General features: G+C 47.8%; 1 protein-coding gene across 1 annotated transcript in view; it reads right to left on the bottom strand.

Annotated features, from left to right (window-relative positions):
- Window positions 1–22,096, bottom strand: part of LOC123766259 (Zn finger homeodomain 2) — a 66,722-nt gene that overhangs the window by 20,305 nt on the left and 24,321 nt on the right. Inside the window, 3 exon segments of the mRNA XM_045755327.2 lie at window positions 2,181–4,053; window positions 4,055–4,744; window positions 4,746–5,418. Of these exon segments, the coding sequence (XP_045611283.2) occupies window positions 2,181–4,053; window positions 4,055–4,744; window positions 4,746–5,363 (3,181 nt within the window). The 5' untranslated portion in view covers window positions 5,364–5,418.

Raw genomic sequence — 22,096 nt, 5'->3', positions numbered from 1 at the left:
GAGAGAGAGAGAGAGAGGAGAGAGAGAGAGAGAGAGAGAGAGAGAGAGAGAGAGAGAGAGAGAGAGAGAGAGAGAGAGAGAGAGAGAGAGAGAGAGAGAGAGAGAGAGAGAGAGAGAGAGAGAGAGAGAGAGAGAGAGAGAGAGAGAGAGAGAGAGAGAGAGAGAGAGAGAGAGAGAGAGAGAGAGAGAGAGAGAGAGAGAGAGAGAGAGAGAGAGAGAGAGAGAGAGAGAGAGAGATATGATTAAAAAAGTTACTAGTGCCAGGTCATTCTAACCACAAGAAATCAGACAAAAACAAACAACACAACGAAGCATACAAAAAAAGAGAAAAGCCGAATGCGAGGAGAATGAGGAGACAAGGAATAAACTAATACAAGGCCGCTGAAGAAGAGCAGGCAAGAAGATAGCTCAGAAGAAGAGGAACAAGGGAGAAGAATTGAGACCGCAGAATTCAACACAATAAATATAAAAGGAAGAGGTGAAGTTGTTGTTAAAGATTCGCTACCTGGAACAGAGTTCCAAGTAGCACGGGCTATGGTGAGCCCGTAGTGCCTTATATTAGGTGAAGTATTAGAGTAACCAGCTGTGTTTGACAGTGACGGAACATTCATTATACCACACGCGTGCGCGCGTGCACACACACACACACACACACACACACACACACACACACACACACACACACATTGGGGTGCTCGGGAGTCGTAGTCCTAAAAGGGACCCGGGTTCGATTCCGGCCGAGGCGGAAACAAGTGGGCAAAGTTTCTTTCACCCCTGATGCCTCTGTTCACCTAACAGTAAATAGGTACCTGGGAGTTAGATGCTACTGGCTGCTTCCTGTGTGTGTGTGTGTGTGTGTGTGTGTGTGTGTGTGTGTGTGTGTGTGTGTGTGTGTGTGTGTGTGTGTGTGTGTGTGTGTTTGTGTGTGTGTGCGCGCGCGCGCATGTGTGTTAGAGAGTAGATATAAGATATGTATAGTAGATATAATAGAGGAATAATAGATGGGGTTAGAAAAGCGGGGTCCAAGAGCTAATATCTCGATTCTGCAGACACAAATAGTAAATACACACACACTTCCAAATAAGAAAAGTTGGGAGGAGGGGCGGTACTTCATCAAGCCAGGTGTTGGGGTGGCATTCTCAAGATGCCGTAAATATCGCCAGGCACTGCTTCGTTCATTGCCTGGCACTTCACAAATAATAAAAAGTGCCGTGACTGGCACACTTGTTACATGAGGAGCAAAGCTAGTTGTATCCTCGCACACTTATGTACAAGATGTCAGACATGCCACAGTTACATCTCTCTCTCACTCACTCACACACACACACACACACACACACACACACACACACACACACACACACACACACACACACACACACACACACACCATACGGAGAAGGCAGCTACAGGAATGAGAAAGAGAGAAGGATCTGGGAGTGGATATAATTCCGACACTCACACCAGAGGCTCACAAAACAGGATAACATCAGATAGGTAAGTACACCAACTCCTCCGGCAGGATTCTCACAGTCTCAGCTCCTTCACACATACACACGATGAGATCCTGCGGCACACACACTCTCTTGAAATAAACGATTCACTCAAGTAACATCGGCCTTGGGGTTCGTTTATGTGTGTGTGTGTGTGCATGTGTGTGTGTGTGTGTGTGTGTGTGTACTTGTGCGTGAGGTGACTCTACCTGGGTGGAGGTGCGCGGCCATGCGCCTATGCAAGATGATTAGGCAACATACTACTGTAACACTTTCGATGCGTCCTACACTGTATGCCTCAGAACTAGAAGGGTCACCAATCCTTTTATAAGGAATTAAAGATAAATTATGCAAATCCTAAATTGACTAAATCCAATGATCTAATGTGATTTTATAAAGGAGTTAATCTATACTTAGCCAATGCTATTTTACCGTTTAAAAGTAATCCGAACTTCGGATAAGAAAGTGAACGCATAACACTATACTGCTTTCAAATTCCTGTAAAAAAAATAGTATTAGCAAATCAGTCTAGCTATTTATATTATTGCCAAACTCTGAATATAACGAATGGTTAAATTAAAATAAGTGTATTACAGATGAGGGGGAAGTGAAGGGGACAACAGACCGAGGCATTAATGACACAGGTGGCGGAGCCCGCAACACCATCCACGAATGATCATGACTTACCGGGCGGAGAGTGACGTCCTCCTTCTTCTTCAGCTTCTTCAACTCTGAAGATGTCGCCGATGTCCTGCTGGGTGCCGCCCTTGCCCTCGGCGTGCCGCTGGATTTGGTGAAGCTGCTCCATCTGCAGGTGACGCATGGAACGGATGTGGTGCAGCATCTGTAGCTTGGCGCGGGTGGTAAAGTTACAGAGGGTGCAGGTGTAGAGGCGCCGGTCGTCCATAATAGTGTGCTCCGCCACACACAGGTGGCGGAAGAGAACGTTGAGGACCTCGTGCCTCTGGTGGGCGGCGTGCAACTGTAGCTTGTGGACGCTATTGGTGTAGTACTCGCACAGGTTACACCGCACGTGCATCGGGTTGGTATTGGACAGGTACTTGAGCTTCCATTCGTTGCGGGGCCCGCCTTCCAGGATGTGGTTGACGTGCTGCAGCTTCTGGAGATGTTTGTCCGTCTTACAGTGCAGCTGGAAGTTAGCTTTGAGGTTGGTCTTGTACGAACACAGCTTGCAGATGTAATTACCCGCTACTACCAGCAAGACCTCGTTTTCGTTGATCTTGGAGCGGTCCAGCTGCAAGTGGAGAGTGAGCTGCTCCAGGGAGTCGGTGGAGAAGACAGAGCAGACGCAGCAGGTGAAGGCGTGACGCGGGTTGGGCGGCACAGGCTCTGGCGGCGGCTCCAGTGACTCAGGATTAAGACCCAAGTCGAAGTGTGGGCCCGGGTGATCACTATGTCCTGGAGGGCCCCCAGGACCCAAGTGCCCGCCGTGTCCCGGAGGGCCCCCAGGACCCATATGGCCGCCAGGTAACTGGCCACCGGACATCATCTGGATAAGCAGCGCTTGGTTGTAGGCGAGATCTGCTAAAGCTGCCTCTGGCAGGTGAGGTTTCTCTCCCACGCCTAAGCTTGCCATCATGGCGGCGGCGGCAGGGTTACCGGCATACTGCAACAGAGCCATGGGGTCCAACTGGCCCCCGCCCCCTCCGCCTCCTTGCAAAGCACTCAGCTGTTGCATGTGCTTTACATTCTGCTGCAACACCATCATGTTGTGGGTGTGCTTCTCGCTAGTCATGTGGATGCGAAGGTTGCGTGCAACATTGGTCTCATAGTTGCAGACATCGCAGCGCCACACAGGTTTGGGCTTCTGCTGCTGCTGCGTGGGTGCCGGCGTGGTGGACGGCGTGGGGGTTTTGGGCGCGGAGTAAATACTGCCGGATGGGCTCTGTTGTTGAGATGTTAACGACTGCGAGCCCATCGAGCCGTCCATGGTAGGCATGCCTCCATTCTGCAGCTCCTGCATGTTGTTTAGATGCTTGTCGCTCTGCATGTGAATTGAGAGGTTGCCTTTGGTGGTAGTGGAGTAGTTGCACACCTCACAGCGGTAGGGTTTGTAGCCGCAGGTGTAGGTCTCTCCTCGAGCGAGACGCGGGTGCGCCTGATTAGTGAGGCAGTAGATACAAGTAGACTCGTTCTCCGGATGCTTCTCCTTCATGTGGATCTCGAGCGTCTCCTGGTATTTGTAGTGCCAGTTGCACTTGGGACACTTGAGCGTCTTGCAGGAATTGCGAGAATGCATGAAAGCCATCTGCCCGCCCAGCTGGCGTGATTGTTGCAGAATGAGGTCACACTTCTCGCAATTAACTCCCTGAGGCCGACCGTTCATGTGCTCGGGACATGCGCCGATTATGGTACCCGTCAGCTGCGCAACGGGGGACTGCAACGGCGAGAAGCTCGTCGGTGACATCGAAGTCACCGGGGAAACAGAAGCCCGACCGTTGGCTCCGAGCGCAGAGATGGGCGACTTGCGGCTCAGGTCCGGCGTCCGAGCAGCAGCTGGGTGCTGAGGGGTAGCGAAGGGGTCAGACCGCTGTTGCTTGCTGCTGCTGGAGCTGCTGCTGGTGGTGGTGATGAAGATGCTGCTGCTGCTGTTGCTGCTGCTGCTGTTGTTGCTGGTGCTGCTGACGGACAAGTTCGTAAAAGTCAGGCATTTCACGTTTGACTGCATTGGTACGTTCATCATCTATAAAGTCGTGGTGGGCGTCGTTGTTATGCGTGGCCCTTGCGGGTGAGGGTTGCGGGCTGGGGGAGGTGCCGCTGGGGGCCCCGGAGGGCAGCAGGGTGGCCAGCGCGCCCCCGTGCTGGGTGCTGCTGCTGCAGTTGTTGCTGCTACTGCTGCTGCTGCTGCTGCCGGCACCTGGGGGCGTCACTGGCTCTAGGAACGACACTCGCGGCTCCTTCTCCCGACCCGCGCACTGGATGATGGCCGAGGCGTTCTTGGCCGCCAGGAGGTCTCTCTCCTCATCCAGTAAGACTACACTATGGTCGCCCATCGCATGGGCAATAAAAGATCTAACATATCCAAAAGACAACTTACATACAAAACACATCAATATAGGTTTAATTGGAACTTGCGAGTAGTCTAATAATGGAAGTTTTGTTTTCTCACTGGAACTATTTTTGCTATCACTGTCTTTACACTCAGTTTCACTGTCCTTATCACCAACGGTAAAGACCCTGTAGTTGTGAACAATGGGGACTTCAGGAACTTTGTTTTCCTGGATTAGCGAGGCTGAAGGTTTGACCGTAAAGAGCGGTATAGAAGGCGGGGTTCTTAGTGACGTATATGGCGTTAGCGATGGTGGGGATGGTGGGGGCGGCGGTGGAGGAGAGCGGGTGGCGCGGGGAGTCCACAATGGACCCCTCGTGCCGCGGCAACTCCAGACCCGCCACGCCCTCGTCGTCGCTCATCTCTGAGTCGATGATGTAGGCCGACCCGTCGGGGTTGTACACGATCTTGCCGTCGAACTTCTCCACGTCGCTGGACGACTCGTTAATGGCGTCCTGGGCGGCGGAGGAGGCCACGCAGTGGTGGCGCGTGTACTGCTCCGCCGACGTGAAGTGGGTGTGGCACGTCATGCACGTCAGGTTGAACGTCGCGGGCGGCGACGCTGATGGTGCCGCCGACGACGACGACGAGGTGGCATTGGGTCCTTGCTGGGGGAGGGGCCCTGGGCCCTCCTCGCCCGCCAAGGGGGAGGTAGAGGGAGCGTCCTCGGGACTCATTTCCGGGGGGACGTGTTGCTGTTCCTGGGGGTGGTTGGGGGTGTCGAGAGGGTCAGCAGGGGGGTGTGGGGGGGCCGGGGGGCATCCCTTCAGAGGCGGCTCTCCCCGCTCCTCTCCGGGCATGGCGGAACGGGCACGGCGCCTCCACTAGTCACAGCCCTCAACCTCCACGCACCATCTGCAAGGAACAAAAGTACTCGTTAGTTTACAACCTCAGCATCACACACTAATAACTAACCTCACTATTAACTAACAACCTACTGTTGCTACTGTTAGTTACTTCACTAACTTCAACTATTAACAAACAGTAGTCACTAATATTTTCCTCAACTAACTTTCTTATCTACACTGGAAGACTAAAATGGTTTTATCCAAACGAATGTCAACCAACTTGTCCCACCATGATTAATAATATACTCCCTCGTCTAACAGGCTATCAGTTCAAATCATGAAACTAAATACCAGTATAAATTTATTTTGTATGAGAAACTCATTTATAAGACAAAATCTAAACAATCTACAGTAAGCACCCACGAAACATTTAAGTAAACAACTACAATCAAAATCAAATCAAACCGCGGGTTAAAAACCCTTTGCTCCCACGCCCCCAAACAACCCCCGACATCACACCTCTTATAAACCCCAACCAAACAAAAGTTCCCCCAGCCCCCACAAACTATTTCCCTTACACAAAAGCCCCCCCCAACCCCCACAAACTATTTCCCTTACACAAAAGCTAACATCAACACCCACAAACTATTTCCCTTACACAAAAGCTAACATCAACACCCACCCGCAACACTGGAAGATACAAACATGTGGGAGGTTGTGAGGAATTAGAGACAATAGCGAGCAAGGGATGGGGGTTAGGGAAGGGATGAGATGTGGAGGAAGGGGGGAGGGGGGGCAGGGAAGAAGAGGGGGGGTGGGGGGGGAAGCGTGCGGGCGTGCGTGCGGGCAAGCGGGCGGCAGAACAGGGGTATCAGATTGCGGAGAGCCCCAACAGCGAGCCAGGTGTAGGCTACTATCCCCACTGCCGGCTTGGGACGTCACTGATTTCGTTAGATGATACCGGCTACCTTCCCAGTCCGGTTTGATGAGGATGTATTAGTTGAACACTAGTATCTACCTCCTTCTGGTTGTAGGCGAGAGTAGTGGTTGTATACCCTTGCCTTCCTAATTACTGTAGAAGACGGAAGAGTAGTTATACAGCCTACCTTACAAACCCTTGGTTTATGGGACGGTGTAAGGGGTGATCTCCCACCCTTACCCTGGACTATATGGACGAGGACGAAGAGCACCGTCGCTGACATGGGGCGATATTTCCCGTCACTCAGGGTGCAGTCGCACCTCCACAGATATCCAGCATCAGCTCTTGATACTGGTAATGGCTCAAAGGGCCACCACTTACGGGCTATTCATGCCAGTGCACGTCTTGGGTGGCTTAATCTTTATCAATCAATCAATCAGCACCGTGGCTGTAATGACACAAGTGACTAGGACTGAGGGAAGCTTACAGACCCCTCTCCTGTGTATAAGGGACAATAACATTACCCCTTACTCTACATGGACGTGGGAGAGAAGCGACCGGAAACAGCGCTACTAACATTCAACACTACATGATTTTTTAACCTTAAAATACCTGCGCTTAATCGGATTTCTACCGAAATCCCACAAGTGCTATTGAAGGGCGGGCTAAGGGAGTCGGAGAATTCTTGAAACCATTTACAGTTAAACTATCACTTCCTATACACATGTTTACCAACTAGTACCTCTCTCTGAATGGTCATTCAGCTCCCATTTACAACAAGTGAGGAATTATCACTAATATGATTCAAAGCTTGGCTCTTTCAATTCAGAATTCTTGAACCTGGATGCTGGTGCACCTTTTGACAAATTAAGATGTTCATCATGAACCTCTCTCGGTTCTCTTCCCAATCACTTGGGCTGGACGATAGAGCGACGGTCTTGCTTCATGCAGGTCGGCGTTCAATCCCCGAGTATCCAAGTGGTTGGGAACCATTCCTTCCTCCCGTCCCATCCCAAATCCTTATCCTGATCCCTTCTAAGTGCTATATAGTCGTAATAGCTCGGCGCTTTCTCCTGATAGTTCCCTTCCCTCTCTGGGCTCGGCTTCCCTCACCCATGACAGCGATGTCACTCTTGACATCACTCTTGACGCCTGACATTAAAAATTATGTCTTATCTCATTTGTTTTCGAAATTTAGTTCTGAACTGTTACATTTATTTTTATTTAGAATTACACCTTAACAGTACCGTATGATGACTGTCAAGTACTTCGCAGACATATTAGAATACAATAACAAAAATCATAATTATATTAATTTTCAATTGCTGTTTCAACTGAACGGACGAAGGCGCAACTGGGAACATTCCGTGCGTTGGTTCGAACTTTCCATTATTGTTTCATTGCCAGCGGTAGTTGTTCTGTGAATCTGTATACCGGTATTGACCACGTCCAGTGCTTGATGAGAACGCGTCTTACTGCCGCGTTCATGTCAACGCCTCAGATTAGGCAAAATTGTAAATAATTTTGTCAATAAAGATGTTAATAATAAATAATGTCAACGCCTCCTTCCTCCCCTGCACCTGAGACAACATGTTCTCTGTTTAACAACACAAAAGTGAAAAATCTATCGAGGTTTGCACCAGAAACTATTAAAGCTCTCTTGCATGCTGAAAGCCTATTGCAAGAAACAGACTGTACTAAACACACACCACCATTCCACCTTTGTCATAAGATCAAACAGCCAGCATTGTTATATAAAATAGGAGAATAATGGGGGAAGCGACCACCATCTAAGTAATATATATATATATATATATATATATATATATATATATATATATATATATATATATATATATATATATATATATATATATATATATGATATTTTGCTGTTTACATGCTATTAATATTACAAGTGTATTGTATATTTATGGATATAATTTTCATTTGTACGATAAATTGTAAAGTTGTTACTTTTCTGTCAAATTTGTTACTTTTATGTAACAGTTTTGGTAGCTTCATTAATGGTTTTGGCAACCCTGGTGGGTTTACCGGGGCATGCCATCCCCCCCCCCCCCCCTTGGGGAGTGTACCTGTAGATTCTCCCTTGTGGGTGGGTGTTTGTACACCTCTGGTGGGTGTGCTCGCCCTCCTCGTGGGTGTACCTGTGCATGGCCCCCATGATGAGCGTGCCTGCGGGAGGGTCCCGCCGCAGGTACAGGAGGCGTCCTGCGGCTTCGCCCAGAGCTTATCCGCGGAAAACCGCACTCGGGCAAGCTTTGCGGCTAGGCTACCATCAGGTCATAAATCAACTACTGTAAATACCACGAGGAGGAGGTGAAGGGAGGGTAGGGCAGGTGAAGGGGAGGTAGGTGAAGGGAAGGTGAAGGTAGGGCAGGTGAAGGGGAGGTAGGTGAAGGGAAGGTGAAGGAACAGGAGAATAACAAAGAACCAGGCCACAACCAGGAGACCTGGTCAGAGACCGGGCCGCGAGGATGTTGATCCTCAGAACCAACGCAATGTAACGGCAAACGCAAAGAAGGATGAGCAGGAAGAGGAGAAGGAGGAGAAGGAGGATAAGGAGAAGGAGGAGGAAGTGGAGGAAGAGGAGGAGGTGTAAGAGAGGATGAGAGGGGGAGAAGAAAGGTGGATGTTGTTGTTGTTAAAGATTTCGCTACTCAGGACGAAGTGTCCATGTAGCACGGGCTATGGTGAGCCCGTAAGAAAGGTGGATAACCACGTCCGAATATATAGTTACTCGTGGATAGGGAGTAGAGGAGAGGGTAAAGGGTGCACGGGGATGGGGTGAATGGAATGGGTTGAAGGTGGATCAGGGAGGGAAGGACGAAGGGAGGGAGGGGGGGGGGGAAGGGAGATTGGCGCGACGGGCCTTCTTGTTTCTGTAATTGTTCTAGATGTGTTTGTTGTTATTGTTCTAGGGGAGTTGGGGCACAAATGGGCATGAAGCGGTGTTGAAGCACAAATGGGCATGAAGCGGTGTTGAGGCACAAATGGGCATGAAGCGGTGTTGAGGCACAAATGGGCATGAAGCGGTGTTGAGGCACAAATGGGCATGAAGCGGTGTTGAGGCACAAATGGGCATGAAGCGGCATTAAGGCACAAATGGGCATGAAGCAGTGTTATGCACAAATGGGGATGAAGCGGTGTTGAGGCACAAATGGGCATGAAGCGGTGTTGAGGCACAAATGAGCATGAAGCGGTGTTGAGGCACAAATGGGCATGAAGCGGTGTTGAGGCACAAATGGGCATGAAGCGGTGTTGAGGCACAAATGGGCATGAAGCGGTGTTGAGGCACAAATGGGCATGAAGCGGTGTTGAGGCACAAATGGGCATGAAGCGGTGTTGAGGCACAAATGGGCACGAAGCGGCATTAAGGCACAAATGGGCATGAAGCGGTGTTGATGCACAAATGGGCATGAAGCGGCATTAAGGCACAAATGGGCATGAAGCGGTGTTGAGGCACAACTGGGCATGAAGCGGCATTAAGGCACAAATGAGCATGAAGCGGTGTTGAGGCACAAATGGGCGTGAAGCGGTGTTGAGGCACAAATGGGCATGAAGCGGTGTTGAGGCACAAATGGGCATGAAGCAGCATTAAGGCACAAATGAGCATGAAGCGGTGTTGAGGCACAAATGGGCATGAAGCGGTGTTGAGGCACAAATGGACATGAAGCGGCTTTAAGGCACAAATGGGCATGAAGCGGTGTTGATGCACAAATGGGCATGAAGCGGTGTTGAGGCACAAATGGGCACGAAGCGGTCTTGAGGCACTACGAATCGCTGCGAAGCGGTGCTGCCGGTGCGTGAGCCGTTGTATATATACCAAGTGGCGGCTGCCATTTACGAAAGCTTCGTACACACAAAACACCAACCAGAGATACCCGTTGATTTTCAAACTTTACAGCATAACAGAAAAACAGTTAATGACCGTTTTTTTTTTAAATTTAAGGTACAACGTAAATCACAGAAACGTAAATCGAAACTCTCCAGTGATGAAACTAACAGGTAGTGATACAACAGCGAAAATGACGACCTAAGTAATCCATCAGTCTCCGTTCCCGTTTCGGTAAATCGCAAAGAAGTCTTATCAATAAATCCGTCGCGTTGTTAAATTCATTTACGCTAAAATTTCGTAAAGCCACAAAATAAAACACATTTAGATAAATCTAAATAAGCGGGTAATTAAGAACGAACGATGAGTACTATTTGAAGAGTAAAATGTTGATGAGGTGGTACGCAAGCGTTGTCATCAGGGAAGTTGATGAGTCAAGTTACAAGATAATTCAGACGCTAAAGTTGTTCTTACTTAGGTGGGCCGAGCACCGAGTGTGTCGTGTTGATAACTTAGGTGGGGCTGGCCGCTAGTTAGTTGTGTTGTGTGTTGATAACTTAGGTGGGGCTAGCAGCAAGTGTATTAAGTGTTGATAACTTAGGTGGGACTAGCAGCAAGTGTATTAAGTGTTGATAACATAGGTGGGACTAGCAGCAAGTGTATTAAGTGTTGATAACTTAGGTGGGACTAGCAGCAAGTGTATTAAGTGTTAATATCTTAGGTGGGACTAGCAGCAAGTGTATTAAGTGTTGATAACTTAGGTGGGACTAGCAGCAAGTGTATTAAGTGTTGATAACTTAGGTGGGGCTAGCAGCAAGTGTATTAAGTGTTGATAACATAGGTAGTGACAATAGCGAGTGTGTTAAGGACTGATAACAGCCCACCAGGACGGGAGGACAGGTAAGCACAGCCCGACACTGGCGAGTGAGTGTGCTACACGAGGCAACACTAGCGCTGAGCTAGACAGGGAACACTATAGGTTATCTTGAGGTTATCTTGAGATGATTTCGGGGCTTTTTTTTTTTTTTAGTGTCCCCGCGGCCCGGTCCTCGACCAGGCCTCCACCCCCAGGAAGCAGCCCGTGACAGCTGACTAACACCCAGGTACCTATTTTACTGCTAGGTAACAGGGGCATAGGGTGAAAGAATCTCTGCCCATTGTTTCTCGCCGGCGCCTGGGATCGAACCCAGGACCACAGGATCACAAGTCCAGTGTGCTGTCCGCTCGGCCGACCGGCTCCCTCCGGTCGGCTCCCTCCGGTCGGCTCCCTCCGGCTCCACTAAGCCCTGGTTACTTTACATCAAAGTAGCAAATATCCAATATCGTGGTCGCTGGGTAACTATGATTCACTAATTAATCTACTGATTAAATACTTAACTCGGACGCAGGTTCGAATCCTCGTCACGGCCCTTGTGGATTTGTTCATTTAATCTACTGATTAATCATTTATCATACACCGAAACAAATGTGATTGACGCATTCCGGACAAATAATTGTCAAATGTTTCAGTAAATTCGACATTCCAACCATAAAACCGGAGAGGATAGGGCTCTGTGATCCAATCGGGCCACTGTGCTTATCTATAGGTAAATCGGCACTGTCCTTTGGCCAGAAGAGGGGATTAACATGTCACATATAACCGTTCTCTTGGTCTTCGGAGAAGGCAATTTTCCCACCACTGACAGGTGGTTTAGTCTCCACTGTCCAGCATTAAGAAACACAAAAAAGTCCTAGTCTCTGATAGAACAGAAAACGTCATACATATTTCTTAAAGATAAAACAAAATATGCTATGTTCTCTACAGAGAATTAAGACACACAAAATTTCCACGTGACACAAACGACACTAACGACCATTTCTATGTCACACTGCTAAATTATATGGGAAAATTATACGTTCTTCGTAGGAATTATATTCGGACTAAACTATTTGAATGTTGGATATAGATGAGAAAAAAATCGACCTATCAACACTGAGCTGGAAGATCGTCTTTTCGCAGTTACTCGACAACTATGACAAAATCACTGATGCATTGGAAGAAAAACAGAATGCAGATGTGTTATACACGGACTTTACAAAGGCATATGATAAAATGTGACCAGGGAGTGATAGCCCATACAATAAGGTCAATAAGAATAACAGTCACTCAAATAAAAGTGTGTAAAAACAATGATAATCTCTACACCTCAGGGCACAGTCCTTGCACCACTGCTTTCTCTCATTCTGGTACGAGATATAGACAAAAAATACAGGTTATCTTTTGCAGATGACAAAAATCAACATGAAAATAACCTCTGTAGAAGGCATTGAAAAACTAAACGCTGATATTAATAAAGTTTTCGATTGCGCAGTAGAAAATAACATTACGTTTAACAGTGATACATTCCAGGTACTTAGGCATGGTAAAATAACAGCTTAAACAATACACAAGGCACAAGACAGGTGCCACAACCAAGCAAATATAACGTCGGCCAGAAAAATGAGAGGATGGATTACGAGAACCTTCAAATCAAGGGATCCCATTACAGTGCTCATACTATTCAAATCACTTGTGCTGCCCCGTCTTGAGTACTGCTCGATATACTCACTTTCCCCTTCAGAGCAGGAGAGATTGCTGAAATAAAGGGAATCCAGAAAACATACGATACGCATAAACACGATATGCGACTAAATTATTGCAATCGTCTCAAAGCTCTCAAAATGTACTCCTAAAAAGGAGACGAGAATGATATCAAATTACTTTTACATGGAAATACCGTTGGGCCAGGTCCCAAATTTACACAGTAAAGAGTAAATAGAGTTAGCAATATGCAATGAAATGCAGAATATAGCTAGTGGAAAGTCGAGGTCCCATAGGCACAATTAGTGTTTGATTGTCACACTCAATTATAGACACAATCATATATCTATAGGCACATACACAATCTGTATGAAACATCAGAGGTCCACGGTTGTTCAAAATCCTCCCAGCAAGTATAAGAAATATTGCCGGAACCAAAGTGGAAGTCTACAAGAAAAAGATAGTTTTCTGCAAGAAGTGCCGGACCAAAGGGGCTGTAGTGGATATGTTGGCCTGTGGGCCGCTCCAAGCAACAGCCTGTTGGACCAAGTTCTCACAAATCAAGCCAGGCCCCAGAATCCCATCCAGGTATAATCCAGGTAGATGCTTATATCGTTTAAATCGAGTGAATGTGGATGATGATCATGTAAAACTTATTTTACACAGTCAAGGGTGAAACTTGATATTATTATGCAGGTCACAGCCGCGGCACCCGGCAGCTAGCACCTTGCCCCAAGCACACTAAGCCACAGGCCTAGCCAAGCTCTCTCTCCTGGACGCCGACCGCCGAACTCGGCTGGACCCCGACCGCCGAAGTCGGCTGGACCCCGACCGCCGAAGTCGGCTAGACGCCGATCGTCGAAGTTGGCTGGACTCCGACCGCTGAACTCGGCTGGACCCCGACCGCCGAAGTCGGCTGGACCCCGACCGCCGATGTCGGCTAGACGCCGACCGTCGAAGTTGGCTGGACTCCGACCGCCGAACTCGGCTGGACGCCGACCGCCTGCACATTTAAATTCAAAGAACCGCCAATATATATACAAAAACAAGAGAGCGTCGTCGCGATACAACCATACAAGTCGGTAAAAATTTCGCTGCTGACGACGCATATTAACGACGATGCTGCCGACGCATCTCTCAACGACCAAACCAATCACTACTGCGTCATACGTCTAACCTTCCCTTGAAACAATCACGTGATCCCACGCCGTGACCCGGTAATTAGACACAAATTAATTGTCTAATTTACACAAGACATAAATTACCTTTAGTCTGAAACTCTTAGAGCGCAAATACGATTCCTTGAGCTACAACACGAGAGATCATTCCGGTCGCTGTATAATGCAATACAACACAACTCAAATCGCAATATATATATATATATATATATATATATATATATATATATATATATATATATATATATATATATATATATATATATATATATATATATATATATATATATATATATATATATATATATATATATATATATATATATATATATATATATATATATATATATGAATGAAAACTCACACCCCAGAAGTGACTCGAACCCATACTCCCAGAAGCAACGCAACTGGTAACTACAGGGCGCCTTAATCCGCTTGACCATCACGGCCGTCAAAAGGAAGTGATAGCCGAGGCTATTTGAGCCACTTCCCCGACGGAAAGTCGGGGAAGTGGCTCAAATAGCCTCGGCTATCACTTCCTTTTGACGGCCGTGATGGTCAAGCGGATTAAGGCGCCCTGTAGTTACCAGTTGCGTTGCTTCTGGGAGTATGGGTTCGAGTCACTTCTGGGGTGTGAGTTTTCATTCGCATATAGTCCTGGGGACCATTCAGGCTTGTTCGCATTTGTGTTCCTCACGTGTGCCCCAAAGAATGAGGTGATTTGGTGAAATGCTATGCCCAAGATTACCATCCGAGTTGCCGTCGGGGAAGTGGCTCAAATAGCCTCGGCTATCACTTCCTTTTGACGGCCGTGATGGTCAAGCGGATTAAGGCGCCCTGTAGTTACCAGTTGCGTTGCTTCTGGGAGTATGGGTTCGAGTCACTTCTGGGGTGTGAGTTTTCATTCGCATATAGTCCTGGGGACCATTCAGGCTTGTTCGCATATATATATATATATATATATATATATATATATATATATATATATATATATATATATATATATATATATTAGTATATTTTGGTAGCAGTCTTTCCTGTAGACATATATTATTAAATATGACCGAAAATCGCAATATATTTTCGGTCATATTTAATAATATATATATATATATATATATATATATATATATATATATATATATATATATATATATATATATATATATATATATATATATATATATAATATTTATCTCTACAGCTACACCAAGCCTCCCTCTACACTATCTTGGCAATCCTTATGCAGGTTACAGAATCCCCTGACTCCCCATCCAAATCTCCCTCCACGCCACACTCCCAATGACGCAAAGCATAAAAAAGGAAGAAAAAATATATATATATTTATCATCATCAGAAAAGAAAACACCGGAAGGGGCGTCTTCTCTCTTGCTCCCTTTCTCCCTCTTCCGAAAAAAAAGAGACGCGATTTTAGATACAATGAAGTGAGGGGAAGAGCGGAGTCAACGTGCCTCCCCTCAAGTGACGCTATCGTCGATAAAACCATTTTCCATAACCCCACGCTTACCCTCACCCGCCAGCACCTCCCCCACCTCGCCGCCTGTCCTCCCCTACCTCCCCGCCAGCACCTCCCCCACCTCCCCGCCAGTCCTCCCCCACCTCGCCGCCAGTCCTGGCCCCCCACTTCCCCAAGACTCCGAACACAACCAGAGTGCCATTTCAAAAAACAATCAATTCCTTAGAACACAGCTAACTTAGCAATAACGGTGTGTTCATGTATATAATAAGAAACCAAAATACAAAGCGTGGTGTATTTTGAGTAATTTTTCGTCAGGATAACGATGGTTGTGTAGTTCCCAAGAGAAGCCGTAGGCAACCCAGCGCGTCTGCGAATCCCTTTACTCTTGACTTCATCTCGAGCTTATTCCTTCACCCTCTTCCTCCCTTTCCCCTCGATTATCTCTTCCTAATTAATTAACAGATCCATTAAACAAAAGTTGGTGCCTCATATCGCTTTACGGTAGCGATTAGAGAGGCGTCTCGGCCTATACTCTAGTGCCGTCGGCCTCACAGAGCAGAGGAATCGCAGAATAAGCTTTAGAGTTGATGCGTGAAAGAGATAGCCTATGACGGGTGAATAATAGCAAGGACGCGTTTCCTCCAACCCTTGAACCCAAAAACACCCTAAGACACTCCCCAACCTGAGCCCCCCACCTATTCCTCTCTCCTAGCCATCATTTATCACCCGGGTAAACTGCTTTTAAATACCTATAACTTCACATTTAAACATCATCCTCCCCGAAACACCCACACACCTCTTCTTCTCAGCATCATCGGGAAACGGTGAAAATTATCGTATTTCTGCACCCCGGCCTGGCCTCTGCGGGTAGCCATCCTGTTGTCATGCCAACACAAATGTTATTAGCCCTCGCGCTTTAAAATGGCCGGGATCTGGGGCGTGCTGCTCCCGTAGAGTTCATCGCGGGCTTCCCATCTTGCGAAAAATGACTAACCATCCTGTGTGATGGGGATTTTTTAGCATCACGTAGCTAGTTTTTTGACACACTGTACTCCCCCTTCGTATAGTCTAGGGCAGCTGCACAAATGCAGTTGTACCTAAATGTGTTCATAAAAAAAAAAAAAAATCGAAAAAATGACGTCAAAATGGAAGTGTATGTTTAGACCGTGATTTCGTATTCTGAAATCAATATTCATAATCAACTTAGCGTAAATACACGAAATCTTAACAATTTTGCAGTAGTGAATAGGGAAGTCGCTCTTTAAGTTACTAGACGGGACAACTCGTGAGAGGAGAATCTATATGTAATGTTACAACTGATAGTTAAATGTTGTAAATAAAATAAATAAAATAGTAAATAAAATAGGTTAGCTTAAAAAAACAAAATCAGGTGGACGGGTAGCCAAAACTACAAGAGTAAGTTTATGGCGTGTAAGCCTCATAGGCAAGACTTGTTCAGTGCAAACCCAACCTCCATAGGCATGATGATGAAGATTAAGATTAAACCACCCAAAAGGTGGCACGGGCATGAATAGCCCGTAAGTGGTGGCCCTTTTGAGCCATTACCAGTATCAATAGCTGATACTGGAGATCTGTGGAGGTGCGACTGCACCCTGCGTGACGGGAGATGTCTCCCGTGCCATAGGCATGGCATAATGGTGCTATATATATGGGCCTCTCAGGCATAGCACGTTCATCTGAGGTCTATTTAGACTTGATAGGCTACACAAGGGCTGTCTGTGCTATCTAAATTTCCTACGTATGCTATCGAGACCTTATAAATATGGCATGTCTTTGTTATCGAGACCCTATATCATATAAAGATACTGATACAACTGTTATAACAACAGATTCCTCTTGCTTCTGTTGTAAGAGACACAAGAGGAACCTGCGTTAAATGAATTAAATCTTTAGTAAACAAGGTTGGATGTACCAGGGACGCTGCACTTTATCACTCACATAAAAATTGACGAAAAGGAGAATTTTTGTATCAATAAGCAAAAGTGCTATTGTCAAATATTAAAACTGAACCCAAAAAGGCAGGAGTGTAGTGTTTCTCCTGCGTGAGTTGTTAAGCTTCACTATTTAAGACTACACGTAATTAAGATGGGTTAACATTGCGTTGTGTAAACAGTTGTACTGCTGGAACGATTACAGGTAGCAATGATGACGTTAGTGGTGAGGACTAGGCTAGAGTGCCCCCTGCTGTGATGACGTGGTGAGGAGGATGATGATAGTAATGATGGTGACGCTTGTAGGCTGGCGATGGAAGTGGTAATGATGATGATGATGGTGAAACACAATTGCACAGGGGGGGGGGGGGATAACAATTTTAAATGGAGGTGATTATGACAATGAGGACAAGGGAGGGGGGGGGGGGGGTAATAATAAGCTAACCCTAACAGTGGAGAGGAAGGTGTAGTGGGTACAATGACAGTTTTGAGGCCGCCAACGACACAGCGGCCGAGCAGCGCTGCCACATCAATATCCCCGCCAGGAGAACCAAGAATCAACGCTCACAAAGACAATATTCTTGGAAATAGGGAGAGAGCGGAGGTGTTGACTACCCAGGAAGGTTACCTAAAAGTTCACATAGCGGGGTCAGGGTATGGTGATGGGTAGGGGGGGGGGGTTCTAAGATGATAGGTAAAGAGGTGGGTAAGATGATAGGTAAGGAGTTAGGTAAGATAATGGGTAAGGAGTCAGGTAAGATGATGGGTAGGGAGGTTGGAAAGAAAATGGGAAGAGGGGGTGGGGGGGGGTTGTATTAGTATTAGGCTTATGGGCACCAGCAAGGAGGAGGTCGAGCCGAGCACACATGATAATTATAACGAGTGGATTTGTAATTACACCCCTTGGCATGCCATTAACGTGCTGGCGACCTTGTGCCTTCGTCACAGTACTCCTTACCTCCCTCCCTCCCTCCCTCCCTTCCATCTTTCCCCCCCCCTCTCCCTCCCCTCCTCTTCCATCCTTCTCCCTCACCCTCCTCACTCAGCACCCTCACAAGGTCCAGACGGTCCTCCTTGACTACACTTGGCTGTCCAGTGCCAGGGCGTCTACGCCTCTCCGGCCTCTTGCCACACTTTCTTGCTTGCCCTCTTCACCATCCTGGAACCAGCCAATCCTAAGACCTAGCAATAGGTATGTTGTCTTGCGGCGTATACATGTACGTGCGTGTGAATGTGGAGGGGAAGGGGGAGGGGCATGTGTGCGTGTGCGTGTGGAAGGGGAGGGGGGGCTTGTGTGTGTGCGTGTGGAGGGGGGGGGCTTGTGTGTGTGCGTGTGGAGGAGGGAGGGGGGGGCTTGTGTGTGTGCGTGTGGAGGGGGGGGCTTGTGTGTGTGCGTGTGGAGGAGGGGGGGGGGCTTGTGTGTGTGCGTGTGGAAGGGGAGGGAAAAGGATGGGGGGGGGGCGTCGGTGACTTATGACGCCTGGTGCGGATGTTGGTGTTACTGAAGGGTAGAAGGAAGGGGGGTAAGAGAGGAGGAAGGTGGGCATGAGAGAGGGGGAGAGGAAAATATGGGAAGAAGAGTAGCGGGGGAAAAGAAGTAGTCGGACAGAGAGGTAGAGAGTGGAAGACAAGGAGGAAGTGGATAGGAAGTAGACGCAACAAAAAAAACATAAGAGAGAAGACCTACAAAAGAAAAAAAAGAGGAAGAGAAGGAGAGCAGTGGAGCAGAGAAGGAGTGTGGGAAGGGGAAGCATGTTAGAATTACGTGAGAAAACTGAACAAATGAGAAGGAAGTAATTACAAGCCAGGAAGAGAAAAAGTCAAAGAACAACAAAAAAAAGTAAAAGCCAAAGAACAAAAAAAAAAGTAAAAGCCAAAGAACAAAAAAAAAGTAAAAGCCAAAGAACAAAAAAAAAGTAAAAGCCAAAGAACAAAAAAAAAGTAAAAGCCAAAGAACAAAAAAAAAGTAAAAGCCAAAGAACAAAAAAAAAGTAAACAAGGAGACTAGAAAAAAACGCCGTACCAAATAAGAGGAAGAAAGTAGAGATAAAGAAAAAAAAGGAGGGGAGGAGAGGTAAGACCCCCCCCCCTCCCGCACTGTCTGGGAACCCCTTCACACCTCGATTGTTGTCTTCAAGCTCTGAAGAATGTTCAGCACGCGCTCTTCTTAAGACTATCAGAACTACCTCTTCAAGACGAATGACGAAGTAATTGTTACTGTTCGTCCGTACCACTGCCTCTCCCCCCCCCCCCACCTTTATGTATACGCATAGTTGCAGAAGCATGCTTATGCAATGTATGTATTTACTATTTGTGTCTTTAGGCTCCAGCTGTTGGATCCCGCCTTTCTAACCCTCGGTTGTCTAATATACCGACTCCCGACCTGCCTTTTTTTCTATCTACTAACATTCATTCCCAGGACGCAGCCGGCAACAGCTGTCTAGAATCGAACCCGGGCCCTTTGGACTATGACTCCCGAGCGGTGTGTGTACACCTAATTGTGCTTGCGGGAGGGGGGGGGGCGGTAAACTTCATCTCTTTAGGCTCACCTTTCAAGTGTCAATCAACTGGTGTACAGGTTTCTAAGCCTACTGGGCTTTATCGTATCCACGTTTGAAAATGTGTATGGAGTCAGCCTCCACCACATCACTTCCATTGGTAGAGGAAATGTGTGTGTGTGTGTGTGTGTGTGTGTGTGTGTGTGTGTGTGTGTGTGTGTGTGTGTGTGTGTGTGTGTGTGTGTGTGTGTGTGTGTGTGTGTGTGCTTACGCGCTTGTACGTGATTACTCCCTTGACGATCTGAAAACCTTTCCTGAAACCTTCCCCCCCCTCCCACGCCCGGGGAAACCCCTTACCCCCCTCCCCCCACCCACATCACCCACCAACCCACCTCTTGGCTCATAATAGCTCATTAAACACCACAACATCACACACAAAATTTCGTTCACAAAATACAGACTTCGCGTTCTTGCATTAATGTGGTACTCTCAGCCTCATTAATGCCGTGCTCTTCCTCTGTGATGTGCTTCTTAGTGCTTCCCTGCCCCCCCCCTTAGTATGTGGACCTCTGCCCCTTAGTATGTGGACCTCTGCCCCTTAGTATGTGGACCTCTGCCCCTTAGTATGTGGACCTGTTCCCTTAGTAGTTATACCTGTGTCCCTTTGACTACGTAACCTTACCTCATAGATTGTACATCTCTGCGTCTCATTATGTGGATCTTTGCCAATGAGTATATGTGCGTATCTCTGTCCTCTATTGAATATATCTGTCCTTTACTGAATGTATTTCTAAGAAATACACAAGATGCAAATACAAGTTCCATCTTCATCAATCCACGTTATAAATCTCCCGAGGAATCATTTCCTCTCCTCTGGTTTCCACTTCGGCCTGACTCCTCCTTCCACTACTTTACCCACTTCTCCCCCCTCTTCCACTGACCCTTCTCTGCGAATCCTCCTCCTCTTTCGCCCTTTCTTTCCTCTTCTCCATCACCCTTTTTCTCTCCTGTTTTTCTTCTCGGTCTCCTTTCTTGTGAGTGTTATTTCCTTAAAAAAAATATAATAAATCCTCCCTCCCTTCTCCTTAGTCTTTCTCCCTCACCTCATCTCTCTACACGCCCTTAATCCTCCCTCCTCCTCCACCCCCCCCCCCCCCAAGCCTTCATATGTAATCAGGGAAGTGAATGCCGCGGAGCGTCCCTCTTCCCCCTCCTCTCTACCACAACACCACCACCACCGCTACCACCATTACCACCACTGTCACCACAACTACCACCCCTCCCCACCACCACATTCATAACACGCCGCCCGCTTCTCTTCAACATTTACACCATCAAAATGCTTTCGATAGGCAAGCCAATCACCACCATCGTCTCGTCAACTATTACACCTAAACTACCACACCCACCACTGACAACGCTATCATCCTCACCACGCTGAGGTTCACGGGACATAGTGAGTGATATCCCTGCAGGAGTCACAGATGTAGCCACAGATGACCTGAGATTTAGCAGATGTGCACTGTACATTAGAACGAGAATTCGGATATGTGCATTGCTGGTGTTCTATTGCCCCACAAGCTATCGCAATACTGGCCACAAATCTCCCACTGGGAAGGCCACAACGGGCCGGCCATCACGACAAAGCCACACCGGGCCACCCCATCATAGGGGAGCCACACCGGGCCACCCCATCATGGGGGGAGCCACACTGGGCCACCCTATCATAGGGGAGCCACACCGGGCCACCCCATCATAGGGGAGCCACACCGGGCCACCCCATCATGGGGGGAGCCACACTGGGCCACCCTATCATAGGGGAGCCACACCGGGCCACCCCATCATAGGGGAGCCACACCGGGCCACCCCATCATGGGGGGAGCCACACTGGGCCACCCCATCATAGGGGAGCCACACCGGGCCACCCCATCATGGGGGGAGCCACACCGGGCCACCCCATCATAGGGGAGCCACACCGGGCCACCCCATCATGGGGGGAGCCACACTGGGCCACCCTATCATAGGAGGGCCACACCGGGCCGCACACCACGAGAGGACCAGAGGGCGGGTGAAGCGGCTGACAACACCCCCCACAAAATCGCACGCCAAAAAAGGAGCCTTTATCCCTCAAAGAAGTTTTAACAGGATGTCTACAGATCATGCAATGTGTTATAAGCCGGGTCACGACCCCACCCCTTCACCCTACCTACCTCTCACCTAGTCTTCCCCTCTCTCCTTCCTCACCTAGCCTTTCCCTCAGTCCTCCCTCACCCCCGCCCTCTACTCCTAATCTTCCCTCATC

The sequence above is a fragment of the Procambarus clarkii genome, chromosome 9 (genome assembly GCF_040958095.1).
Source record: "Procambarus clarkii isolate CNS0578487 chromosome 9, FALCON_Pclarkii_2.0, whole genome shotgun sequence".
Classification (NCBI taxonomy): Eukaryota; Metazoa; Arthropoda; class Malacostraca; order Decapoda; family Cambaridae; genus Procambarus; species Procambarus clarkii.
This window is presented reverse-complemented; position numbering and strand designations above follow the sequence as displayed.